Genomic DNA, 14,265 nt, shown 5'->3' on the forward strand with positions numbered 1-14,265 from the left:
TATTTCATTGGTTGTAAGGGCATTCCAATCAATTGGCTCTTCATAACCTAATTCAATAATCTCCCACAAATCTTTTCCAATCAAAAAGGTCAGCATCTTAATGCACCAATAATCATAATCATTCCCATCAAATTCTAGAATGGGCATATTGTTAGAATTCGACATGATTAACTTTGGCGAAATTCCAACAATAAAACTTTAACCCAAAACAATTTTACCTGCTCTGATACCACTTGTAGAGTCTAAAATTGCCCCTGTTCTTAAAGCCAACTGTTAAACATAAATATTTATGTCAGAATAAACAATTCACAGCCAAACCATACAATTAGAAACATCCAAATTGAACCCAGAATTTATGCAGACCCTGTTTTATTATTTCAGCACATTAGAATTACAAAAAGGCTGGTTATTTAAAGAGTTCACAGCCTTACAAATACTTACACCGAAGAAACTCTATTAACACAACTCTAAACTTAGACGGTAGTTCATCAAATAGTGTGCATTACAAACTAAATGGATTGCTACGGTGGAACTAGAGTTAGCTGTCCTAAGAAAGAGGATGCATATCCAATTTTACTTGCATTGAAATGCATGCTAATTTCAAACAAACTTCAACACTAAAAATAGGAGATTATTTCATAACTAACAGTCTTAAATAAAGAACTGGAGATAGCTTTTTTTGTGTGTGCTGTGGTCTGCGATGGTGAATTACGGTGCATGGATGTTTTATATGGTGGATCCTAAGAATAGCAATGCATGAGCTGCATGGAGCTGCATGCACGAACAGCATCAGCTATCTTCATAGAAATACGGTCAATGAAATAACAAAGTGGTTGAGATGAACAGTGCCAACATGTGATGCATAGAAACATAGCATATTTAACTCAATTCGCTGAGAAAATTTAAAGCAGATGTTGAATATTTACCACAAAGTGTAGGGAGCAGACGGGCTGTGGAAAAGAAAGAGTAATAAGAAGGCTCTGCCCACCTATGTAATTCAATCTATTTTTAACAAAATGCTGATCAGATTCTACTAAAGTCTTCAATACTTATGTTTACTTTTCGGTGGCTATAACAAGGCCACTAAATGAAGCCTCCATGCTCTCAAAGGAGCTTCCTTCCCTTTCTGTGACTGCACATCTCGCTTTCAAACTCAACTCCTCCATATTCTTCCTCGCCAATCTCCCCTCTTCTCCATCCATAACTTTTTCCAGCACACTCTGCAACTCCGCCCGGCCAACCAAACCATCCTCTCCCTTGACAGCCTCCAAACCCACCATCCATTCATTTACAATTGACAAGCAATTCATTCTCTGCTCAGCATACAGAGGCCAGGCAACAATGGGGACTCCAAACCAAATAGCTTCCAGCGTAGAATTCCATCCACAATGAGAAACAAAAGCTCCCACCGCTGGATGGGAAAGGATCGCAACCTGAGGAGCCCAAGAAGTAAGTACTATTCCCCGACCCTCAACACGGCTCAAGAAACCCTCGGGAAGTACGCTACTCAACTCCACTTCCAGATTAGAAGTACCATTTTTAGTATTACTAATGCCCCGCACAACCCAAACAAAGTTTAGGCCGCTCGCTTCCAGCCCTAGGGCAATTTCTATCAACTGTTCTGTGGACATCAACCCCCGCGTACCAAACGACACGAACACCACCGATGCCTTTGCCCGGCTATCCAGCCACATTTTTAAGCGCTCTTCTCCCTTCCTGTCATCCTGGGGCAGATCAACCGACCGTATAATCGGTCCAATCGCATGTACCGGCGGTAGGCGGTCGATTTCTGGGACTTTAGCGGACAGCAAGGCATGAATTGTCTGAGTTTCCAAGGCGTCAAATGTATTGACGAGAATCGCCTTCATCGCTCGTAAGGGAGAGCAGAGGCGAAGGAAGCCATGAAACATCGTAGAGGACTTGTTGTGCAACACCTCTGGAAAATCGCGCTCATGGAAGGGATTCTTCCAGCCCGGGATATTGACGGAAAACGGAGGAGCCTCGTTTCCATCAGACAAATAAAGGCGAGGGACACACAACATGAAACAGAGGAAGGCCGTAGAGGATGTAAACAGGACATAATTTGGCAAGCCCAGAGAGTCAGTCACGTCCAGAGATGACGCGTGGAAGAGATCAGATATCAACGCACGAACCGGCGAGAAAGGGCCGTTGGGCTGTTGTAGTATCCTCAGATTTTGCTCCACCGCAGGCATGGCCTTGCTTATTTGATCCAGAACGAAGGTAAAGACATCTTTGACGTCTTCTCCGTCGGAAGGAATTTGCGGAAGCTCTACTTGACGGATTGTGTTGGTATTGGAGGTAAGGAGGTCTGAAACATATTTAGTTTCCAAAGGGGAAACGTTCCAGGAGGGTGTGATTAGGGTGACGGTGAAACCGTGGGAGGAAACGAGGTTTCTTGCAAGCTCAAGGAAGGGAATAAGATGGCCCAAACCCATAACTGGATAGAGTGCCACATGTGGCCTTGAACCCACTTGGTGTTTCTCCATTCAGTCTTCTTGATGCCACAACAGAAGTATAGTTGTTGAACCCGGATTACTTCTTATAGAAGCCTGGACTTCAAACACTGGGCATAAGATATCTAAACCTAACTGACCTCCTAATCACGTAGCAAACCTGGCAACCCAAAAAGAGCTCTGAATCTGGCTCACTTGATTCAAGAGTATTCTCCAAATTTTCGTTTGCCTGCCCGATTTTGTAACTGTACGAAAATGCCCTCCTTTCATTTCTCGTTTTCTTTGAAGATGCCTTTCTTATCATTTAATAGCCACTATTTTTCCTTGTAAATAGATAATCGAATTCCATTTGGAGTTACATAGTAAATTTTTTGCCGATGGAATCACTTGTTGATATAAAAGTATAGAAAATTGTTTTTAAAGGATATGGAAAGTTTACAGGGTATTATTCATGATCGTGTGCACAAAATCAAAAAGACAAAAAGTATGGTAATCGGTGTTACAGTGCTCTATTTTTTTTAATGATTCGGGCATTTGGGCTCATTAAATTAAAATAGTAAATACAACTAAGTCAAACTTATCTGTTTGGTTCGAGAAAATGACTGCAACGGCCAGTCGTCATATCAAGAAATCGGTAAAAGATTGTCAACAACTGAAGACGCGCGCTTTCATTTTGTCAGCTAAAATTACAGAAGTAGAAGAGGAAACAAAGAATGCACTATGTTTGGGGACAGGAAATGCCTCTATTGCAGTATCCAAAACCTTCATTAGCCAAGCTTCACAAAACAATATACTCAAAACAAAGGAATGAAAGAAAGAAAAACATTCATTTTGCAGTTAAAGGAAGTTATTCAGACCACTTATGCTTCAGATAGCATCATTCTTTTCTCAAAAGGCAATCTGTTTAGATTGTTCGACTAAGGCAATCACTTTAGATTGTTTATGACTATGGAAAAAGTAACAGAAAATATGCAAACCTATTACAAGTAGATAGTCGTTGTAATTTTTAGAGGCCACAAATTACAAAATATAGGCTTTTTAACTTGAGAATATGTTCAGTGTGCTTATATGTATTGATGGTGGCACAATATCGTGTGATATCACATAGATATTAACATTATGTTTTCATATAATAGACTTCTACATCTAAATTATAAGTCATTTTTCATTTCAATTATTATAATTTGAAGAACTCATAAATGAATATAAAAAATCTTAATTTTAAATTCTTAAACTTCTTAAAAATATATAATTTGAATTCTTTAAATTAATTATTCATTGGTTTATATGTAAAGAAGAAGAATTATCATGAGCTTATTAGTTATATCATTTGTCTTTCTGAGTTTCTTCTCCTCCCCCAACTGAAACTATACCAATTATCTATCACTCAAAGTAATCTAAAAACACCATATGACAACTCCACACAAAGAGGAATGATAACATCATACAATAGAGGAGAAAAATGAATCTTCAATTCTAGATGCAAACATAAGAATCTAATGAACTATCATTGCAATGTATGTTATCATTATGTAATCTATGACAAGGTAAACATTCATTACGAATAACAATAGAGTCAAGATGAGATGTAAGAGAACTATCATTATAAACAATAACAATATGTATAAAAGAAGTTAACTCACATAAATCACTTTGAGAAGACTCCTACAAGATGGATCATCTAAGGAACATCAATTTGTTAAGCATCTAAAGATGCATTGCTAGAACCATCAAAATCATCATGCAAAAACTCCTAACTAAGAAGAATGATATCATGATGTAATTAAGGAGCCAATTAATAATCAATTGATTGTTTATTCAATAAGAAATTAATTAGAGTTATAGTTAAGTTAGAATTAGGGTTAGGATTAGGATTAGAATTCTACTATAAAGCATGCAGTTAAAATAAGGGTTAGGGTAAAAGTATAATAAAAAAACTAGGTGCTCCAAAGTGTTAGACGTGTGTCCTAATTGACATAGTCTTGGAGTTTTTGCTTGTTCAAAATATGGGACTATAGGTCTCGGTTTGTACTCTGCAAAATTGCAACTTTTTTGTAGTCATATCTATAACCTACACACAAAAAAGGGGAAAAATCTTATGTTGTATATGAGTTTTCCTAAGTCAATTTTTTGGTAGGAATTGATCTCCACTACATATATGGTTGACTAGAAAATAGAGCTTACCACTGATAGGATAGAGGCCAAATCTGAAGTGGAATGTTGAATTGAAAAGATTATACCTCAAGATTGATCATGGCAGTGATGCAATTCTCTTTAGATGAGTCCTCCTTGAACTATTAATGCAATAACATGATAAATAATAGAAAAAATCATCATATAAACATACATGAAGATACACTATTATAGCTTGATGCTCCTTGTACTCAAATTTTCTCTTGAAGGAATTAAGAATGCTTGAGATGTAACTTGTAGATTACTAAAATGAATTAGATATTATGCCTTTATATAGAGTTCTCAAGGTATTTTCACATTTAGACCATCTTTCAAAGGTCATATTAACAAATGCCAAGAATTAGCCCATTGACACATTAAACTTAGGCTTGTTTTGGGGGGACTATGACATTAGGCACTCTACTCCACTAGGAATAGGGTGTTAGATGCAATAATTCACAGAGGGAAAACTAAAAGTGGTTATAGGGTACACAGGCTCAGGACATTGGATCAAGTCGTTGGGTATTAGAATTTATGATGATGGTTTGGATTGAGATAAGACCAAAATAGGTTGAAAAGGTCCCATAAGGAGGCACACTAAATCAAGAGCCCAAAAAGGAGTTTGAAATTCTAAGAGGTTATAATTTATGACACTACAACAATGTATACAACAAGTGCAAAAATAGTAGGAAAAGTTGTGATGTATACCTTGCATAATGTTATAATATTATTGTTGGTGTACTTAAGAGACATAGGGATGTATGCTCACATGGGGTTAACATTCTTGGGACCATTTTATGTGTTGTATGTAACACTAGATTAGATATTGAACACAATTTTTTACATTAAATAAACATTTAATATTGGTAACAATTAGTACCAAAAGGTAAATGGGGGGGGAGGGGGGGGGGGCGGTGGGGGTGGTTTTGTAATCTCATGGTATTAATCACATGGCTTGTGTAATACCACTTGGTAGTTTTGTGCAAGATTGTGTCTATAAAGAATGTGCATGGGCAATTGTCCAAGGCTAGCTACTTTAGTTAAGAGGTTGGTTTGTGAGAGAAACTCTTGTCAATTACATTTGTGGTGGTTTGAAGCGTGACATGGAATGTGTGGTTAGATGTTTGTTCACATGGAGTGCATAGATGGAACTTGATATTTTACAAGTGTTCATGGAGGCTCTATAAATGTATTGTAATGGTTTTATTAGTAAATAATACATGAGTGATCAATGGTTTTAGAGGCTATTTTATTCCCTCTTGAGGGTTTTCTCAAGGTTATCTTGGATTTTCTTTGATGGTATGTTTTCTATTCTTTTGAATATGGATTTTGGGTACTTATTTGCATCAATTTCTCTATTTGAGCTATGTAAAAATTGTCATGTATGGATGCAAGTTTCCTAATAGAATGGTGATGATATTTTCACTACTACTACATTCTCCTCTAACATGACGCGATTTATTTTATGTTAACTAGTTTTTTATGCATAATTTTATTATTTTGATTTTATTTGAATAGCTTGTCCTTGTATGAGATGATTGTCTCAGGTATGTCATTTAGTTGGGTATAATTCAAGCTCAACTAAGTATAAATATGTTTCATAATTGGAATATAAGTTTGTGTAGAGGTAGTTCAAGGATTTTGCTATTATAAATTTGACACCTTAACATGATAAACCTAATCATTTCGATAAAAGTTCATATATAGTTGTGATATATTTCATCAATATTTTTTTTTTTAATTAGGTTGGTCCCTAGCTTCTTTAGGGAAACTACATTTATCGAGGTTGGAAATCCTTGAGGGTTATAGGTTGGTTATGTAAGAGACAAGTGATGGCATTATCTACTATCTATATGTATATTATCTTAACCTAGGAAAATGTATTTCCTTTTCCTCATAGTTAAAAATATTATGAGAACTACATGTGACTTTGATCCTATTTGAAAGAAAGTATGTAGGTATACCTTTGATGAATGATGCCCCTATACCCAAGTCATTAAGGGGAGGTTTATGGTTTCTCCTAAACACGGTCATCCCTATCACTTCCACATTCTTTAAATTTAGAAATTGATATTTGGATCAGATGAAATCTTCCAATAATAATAATAATATATCCCCATGTAAAGACGTCAATCTAGTATCTAACCCTAAACTACTCTTTATTCATAAATAGACTTAAAATTTCAATCTCTAAGCATATTTTATACAAGATATAAGAAACATCGAATATATCATAATAATGCACATGAATAATACAATATCCAATACTAAGAAGTTCTTATTTCCTACTTAGGCTTCCAAATTGCCTTAAGAATATACAAGAAGATGCATCCGTCGATCTTTAGTCTGAGTCGCTTCCTTCTGTCTTTTGAACGCAGACGAGAACAAGAATCAGGTGCTTTTTCCGCCCAACCTTGAAGCTTACGCTTCCCCGGAATTCTTGGTCAATCAAGAATACCCGACCCTGCACGAATTGGTTTAAACAAAGAATTCGAAAGCAAGAGGGAATCTAGTGCATGCCTAGATAATATATGCATTTTCATTTTTCCTACTTCATTCTAAGAAACAAGCATTCGCTATCATACTAGGATGTGGTAGAGAGCATAAATAAGGAATTTCCATCTTTTTCTATGGATAATTCAAACAATAACTTGGCCGAGTATATGCCATGCACAGCAAAATAATAGTTGGAAAAAGCAACTATTCTCCCTAAAACATCCACATTCGGCACCCGTCCCAAAAGGTAAATTTTTCCAACTCAAGCTTAACCCTAGCTTGATTCCCTCAAACACAAATTCTATTGAGAATACAATCTTTCTTTTAAAACAAAAATAGAGATATCATTTTTGTTGCTTACTAATCATTACTTGTCTAATATATCTATCGAAGACAATCTTTCATATTTTGGAAAACGATAAACTTTTATAAGCAATAATCTTAAAGTCAATCTTTCGTCTAAATAAAGTACATACAAAAGAAGGTGTTAAACATGTATGAAATTAATCTCATATGTAACCAAAAGTATGCAAACACATTCTAAAAATCGAATTAAAACTAATTATTTTTGTGCAAAATACGATATTAACAACATCTTTTCTCTAAATTCTTTTCTTCTATTCCACAATGGTTTACAAAGCATTTCAAATACGATATTAATAATTGATACCCATTTGGACGTACATATCTATTATCTAAACTTCCATCTCTACACATTTTATACCAAATTTAACAAATAAAATAAAACATAAACAAAGGATTCTAACCTCTTGGAAACTTAGAGTGGATTGTAAGCTTTTGACCTTGTCATTCTTCGTCAAATGATTCCACGCCTTGATTACAAGTCTCTCTTTCTCTCCAACTATTCTTATCTCTATCCAACTATCTCTCTATCGCTCAATCTCCATGATATTATCCAACTACTCTTCCTCTACATCCAACTATTCTTCCTCTATCTCAAACTAGTCTCTCTATCCAACTATTCTTCCTCTATATCAAACTATTCTTCCTCTCTATCAAATTATTCTTCCTCTCTATCAAACTATTCTTCCTCTCTATCAAACTATTCTAAACCTCCCTTCAAGAAATTATCGCTCTTCTAATCTCGTGTGAGAAAGAATGAAAGAATGAGTGTGTGTATATGTCTATTTTTTCTAATCTTTGGCTATGTTTGTTGCTATCCTCTAGGTCTTATTTACTGTTCCACTATTTCTATTTTCATGTGGTTGTAACTATAATCTCCACGCAGTCTTATGAATTAAATACCACCCTCAATTTGTGGCAAGTTTGAGTCTTATTGTTAAAAACTTCCAACCGTTTCAGTTGGAGCTTGATTGCTGCACGAAATCTGTCGACTTCTTATCCACCGTGGATCGGGTTTGCATGCCAAGTCTAAATCAATTTAAGTTCCTTTTATATGTGTCGATCAAGGCAGATATCGTGGCTTATGTGTTACATGTTATTTATGTTTTGATAGTGGTAGTGGTAGTCAGTGGTATCTCCCTTAAGCTATGCCTACCTTAAACATCTTACCTTTAATTGCCTCCCACAGCATTTGACCTACGTTAAAGGCTTTGACAGCGGCTACCGTGGGTGAAGGAAGACTGTTATCAAACCGACCAAAGCGGCTCTTCCTTTGGCTTCAACAGTCGACTACCCTTTTTCAACCCGCCACCTTTATTAACATGTTTAATAAAGTGATATATTATATTATATTTGTAATATGGTTTGTTTTATAATTTATTTATAAATTACTTTTCATTAATATAAAACATTAGACTTTTGTTTTTAATAAATTCTCTGATAAACCTTTTTTGATAAATAAATATATATATCGGATTTTCATTTCCTAATTTAATTTCATAAATACATATTCAATATTTACAAATAGATGATCAAATTATTATTAGACAATTTCGTATGAATAGACAAAACATTTGACGAAGCCAAATTTCACGATAATTGGATATTGATATATGTATATGATTGAATAAATTTCTCATATATATATACTATACTATTATTCAATTTACAAAATTAAACTCGTAAGTACAATTTTCATACATTTATACATATCTAAAAAGAACATTAAACCTAGGGTCAATATTCATTTTTGAATCGTTTATACATTTTATCTCTTTTAACAATAAAGCATAATATTTCACAATTACTCAGACAACTTTAATTCAAACACTACTCACATCATGCAATTAATTCACATGTATAAACATTTAAATCAATCTACTTCTCATTCCAAATTCATCATTTCAATTTGAACAAACACTCAAATAAGGTCATTTAAATCATCCATATTTTCAAGATGCAAATTATAAATCCTAATGTGGTGTGTGAGAGATTCCCTTTTCCATCGAAGTCATTCAGTTAAAAGCAATTCTACCTGATTCGTGTTCTCGCCTTCGACCTCCTTCACCTCATCCTACATTACTTGCACTCAAAAATTTATCAGTATTGACAAACCCAAAAGAATATTGAATTTCATATCATTTGCAGGAGTAAAAAGCATACTATATTTCCTCATACTAGATTATGAATGATCTAATCTATTTTAAATTTCAAAATCACATTACATCTTTAAATTGCTCAATATTAAATAAAACGATTCGTGACACCCCACTACATAGGTTTGATGCAATACATAGAAAACATGTCATGGCATCAATCTTATCTATTCTAAGGGTAGTTATTTTTGGTTTTCTAAAATTTAATCCAATATTAGATAAAATTATATATTATTTTTGTAGTTGGATCATGAATTGGCTATGAATGAGTTATGAAAACCTACTAACTTGTATTTAATGATGATGTTGAATTGATAAATTATAATCCAATGGGTAAGAAACACTTAATAGGTATCAATGATTTACATACTCCATAAGTGTGCTCAATCTTTTATTGAGATTTTGATAGAGTTCCCTATGACCACCTTACCTAATTGTGGGCCATTAATGGTGAGTACTATTGAAATGGAATGGTATTCTACCCTTATATATGTATATGGATAAATGTCTACTAATATTTGTGATTGGTAATGCAAAAACTGTTATGTACACTCAAAAGTATATTGACTAGTATTACATCTATGAATTTAATTAATGTCTAATAAATAATGTATTTTTAAATAATAACTAAATAGAGTGAATATACTTTAAAATAGATTTATGAGTTTATTTTATTTGTATGTGTCCAAAGGCCAACCCAAGTGTGTTCAATGTGTTACTTGTATGTTATATTTTCACTCCAAAGTGTATAGGACCATTACATATTCTAATGGATTCACTTGTTTGGTTTGTAATCATATTAACTAGTCTAGGGTGTGACCCTTAGGTCCTATATTTTATATCAAGACTCTTGTACCTTCTAATGGTTTTAGTTAAAATAGTGGTGAAGGGCTCCAACCCATTACAAATCGTAAACAAAAGCCATTGAACACCAAAATGAAACATTATTAGTCACCAAAATAGCAAAACAGAGCACCCAACAAAGAAACAAAAAAGTTAGAGCCACATGAAACCATTAAAATAAAATAGAATAGCAAGGTTGCAAATCAAATATTTGAACTCGAGGAAGACCAACGAAACAAACATTGAGAGAATAGAAAGGATACTCAAAAAGTAACTAGAATGCAAAACAACGAATCAAAATTGAACCAACCCAAACTAATACAAGCTATTGAACATCAAAGGCAAGACCTAGGAGTGGACCCAATAGGATAGCCCAAGAAGAAGCATCCTTGTCTAGAAAATCAAAAGGTGTCATTCTAGAGGAGCCATTAGAGGTAGGAAATATATCTGACAAGCAAGTAGTTGAGCCTAGAATGGGAACCTATCAGCCTAGAGAAAGAGAGTCTAGAACCATGGATGAGATGAGACTTGAATTTGAAGGGGCTCCAGATGAAGCTAGAGGAGAAACAGAAGCATGAGTCGATAAAATAGAGGCCACATTAGGAGAGGAAACCAAATCAAGAGCAACACAAACCATAAAAATAAGGGCCACTCGAGTAGAAGCCATAAGAACAAAGATCGTAAACCACTAAAGTATGAATTATATTCAAAGGGTGGATTAGATTCAATAGGATAATCTAACCCAGAGTCTAAATCCACAAGGAACATCATAAGATAACATCATTTGACATCATTCTAATGTTGAACCAAGAATAATATAGCAATTTAATTCTTGGTAATATAGATGGAATTTAATTATTCTCTTAACTTAGTTTGTCCCACTCATCTTGAGATAATCGTTGAAATTTTAAAACCTATGACTCGCTTATAAATAAGTTTATCATTCCTCTGAAATGATAGGAGTTAGGGAGCATGCTCTACCAAAAAAATAACTTAACTTTGTTTTAGGATTAGCTAGCTTTCACTAATGGCATGCAAGTGATAAATACCATTTAAGTTGCCCAATTTTATAAGGTTTAGATAGGATTTCACCAATGGCTTATAGGTGATGGATGAGATAGAAATTTCCCATCTTAGAAGTTTAATATTGGTATTGGTTTACTAAAAAAAATATACATGCTTCTAGTGTGGTGTCTACCTAAAGTATGGTTAACAAGTTTCTTGTTGTTAAATCAGTCTAGGTGATTGATATTACAAATATGTCTTAGGTGACGTAAAATTGTATGACATATTGTTTATATCTATTCAATTATATGATTAATTAAAAGGCTTAGTGAGCTATCAAAATCTTATTAATGGCCTTATAAGATTTATGTTGTTACACTTGTGTCCTTGCTAATGATGACAACAAATATTATGAGATGCTTATCATGTCATAATTGGATACTTTAATCATGAAAAAAAGGATGGGATTCATGGTGTGGTATGAGATGTAGAGATATTTCAATTTTGGCTAGCGTGTGCTAAAGGGCTTATAGGTTAATGAACTAAGAAAAGGGGAAGATGCTTGTAGTAATTTTGCATTCTCTTCCTCACTTGTTGGTTGCTATTTATGTGATGCATCTATGAGTTATTTTCATTGTGTATATGTGATGCATGCATGAGTGGATTATTTTGAATGTGCATGTGTTGTGTGTCTAAGCTAGTCATATTGTGTAAATGTGATATACATTAAGTTGTTCAATATATGGATTGGTGTGTGTTAGTACACTAATGATAACATGGAACTAATGCTTGACTATAATGTATTTGTTATCATGCTATTATAATGGATTAAATTAGAAACGTAAGCTCAATTAATGGTTCAAGTAAAAGACCATGTCATTGGTGTGGATGAAGTCTTTCTATTTTTGACATATGAACTAGATGTTACTTTTGATTCTCAAAAATAGATGCATACATAGAGCCATCTTGAATGAACCCTTGAGGATTAGATATGAATCTAGGGATTGGTCTTGTCAAGTGTGCTTATCTTATTTAGTGTAAGATTATATAACTATGACATAAAGTTATTTTAGTTGTTATAGTTGAGTAAGGTTATTAAAATAACTCTTCTAATTGAAAAGAAGTTCCTTAATTGATAAAAAATATTTTAAAGGTATAATAAAAAAAATTTAAAAATAGCAATAACTATAAGTGGTTACTACAGAAACCACTAAAACCACCAAACAAACCCAAAACAATTTATGAAAAAAATTATACCTCTCAATCTACAATTGAACCAAGAACATTGACAAAGTCAACAAATTTACCATAAATGGTTACAACAAAAAACCACTAAAACCACCAAAAAATCCTAAACAATTTATTAAAAAAATAATACTTCCTAGTCTAGTCTACAACTGAACCAACAACATTGACAAATTCAACAAGTTTCTTTTCTTGTCAAAAATATAGCCTTTGTGCAATTTTCAAAAATCTTAAACAAAGAAAATCTATTGAACACAAAATCTAATTGCTAGAATCACTATCTTATCTTGAAGCTATTTGAAACATGCTTTAAGAACTTATTTTTTATTTTCTTATAAGCTTTCTTGGTCGACACCAAATCACTCATGAGTATGGCAAAATTGGGTTGTCTCAACTCCCAATATAAAATTTTATGAAAAATAATCTCCATGGACCATAATACTTTTTCTAATAGTAATATCCAGTACTATTTAATTAAGAAAATTATATAAATTCTATTTGGCGTTGACTTAATGTACTAGTACGATGAGAAAATGAATGATTTCCATTAATGATGGGAAGCGACTATCCTCCACATAAAATAGCATATCGTACTTCACTATGTGCATCCGCCATACATAGGTGGACTTTCAGGGGCCCCACGTGGAGCACTTCATGTTCCAGCATGGTCGAAAACTCATCGCCAACATATTTAGATGTCAAGTATTTCTGACGGTCGGGAATGGTGTACAACATAGACGATGGCGGGAAAAACGAATGACAGGCTTCGACGTCGAGCCTTTCCGATGGCCAGAAACTCGCCTACAGTAAAGTCGATGCGCGACCCATTTTGATGGTTCCTTTTGGCAGTAAATGTCCTATCCGTAGTTGGAAACCGTAACCAGGATAGTCAACGGGAGCTTTATGATGGCGAATAGCTGTGTTGTAAACATAGCGTTTTCATTACGATACTTGCAGGGAACGATATTTGCTGCAAGATACAGGATTTAGAAAACAGAGGTGGTTTTTTTCTTTAAGATGCAAGCTGCGAATGATTTTTGGACATCGTAAAGAGAGACCAGGGATACCAACTATTTTTTTCACTGCATGAAAGGAGGTTGGAGAGGGTGAAGGAAGAATTCAAAAGAAAAAACCAGTAAGGTACACATCCTTTTAATGTTGCAATTTTTAGTTATTCGTGGAGTTTTTTTAATGTTTTAGGTCTTTGAAAGGGAATTTTTATGGTGAAACCAAAGTATGGATTTCTAATTTCGGCCAAAAAAAAGTAGGGTTTTGTGCATTCGAAATTGGTGAAAACTAGGGTTTTTGTCACCGCGGGAAAGGAGATTGGATTCGATGAGGGTTAGCAAAGAATTTGACACAAAAAAACCAGTGAGTAAGGAACCCATCTCTTTAACGTTGGAATTTGAGTTATTCATGGAATTTGTTTGGGTTTTCGACCTCTGAAGTTGCATTTTTTTGGTGAAACAAAGTATGCATATTTAATTTTGGCCAAAAACGTGCATTCAGAC

At 34.1% G+C, this 14,265-nt stretch overlaps 1 protein-coding gene across 1 annotated transcript; it reads right to left on the reverse strand.

Moving 5' to 3' along the window:
• Nucleotides 1-1,055: 1,055 nt before the first annotated feature.
• On the reverse strand, nt 1,056-2,507 carry LOC131052326 (anthocyanidin 3-O-glucosyltransferase 2-like). Its single transcript, XM_057986962.2, has one exon. It carries the CDS (start codon nt 2,505-2,507, stop codon nt 1,056-1,058), a length of 1,452 nt encoding a protein of 483 aa, XP_057842945.2.
• Between the last annotated feature and the right edge of the window lie 11,758 nt (nt 2,508-14,265).

This window comes from Cryptomeria japonica, chromosome 2 (genome assembly GCF_030272615.1).
Source record: "Cryptomeria japonica chromosome 2, Sugi_1.0, whole genome shotgun sequence".
In the NCBI taxonomy this organism is placed as follows: Eukaryota; Viridiplantae; Streptophyta; class Pinopsida; order Cupressales; family Cupressaceae; genus Cryptomeria; species Cryptomeria japonica.

Excerpts from the sequence above, each read along its gene's own strand:
- LOC131052326 (XM_057986962.2), bottom strand. The coding sequence starts at position 2,507 with ATGGAGAAACACCAAGTGGGTTCAAGGCCACATGTGGCACTCTATCCA.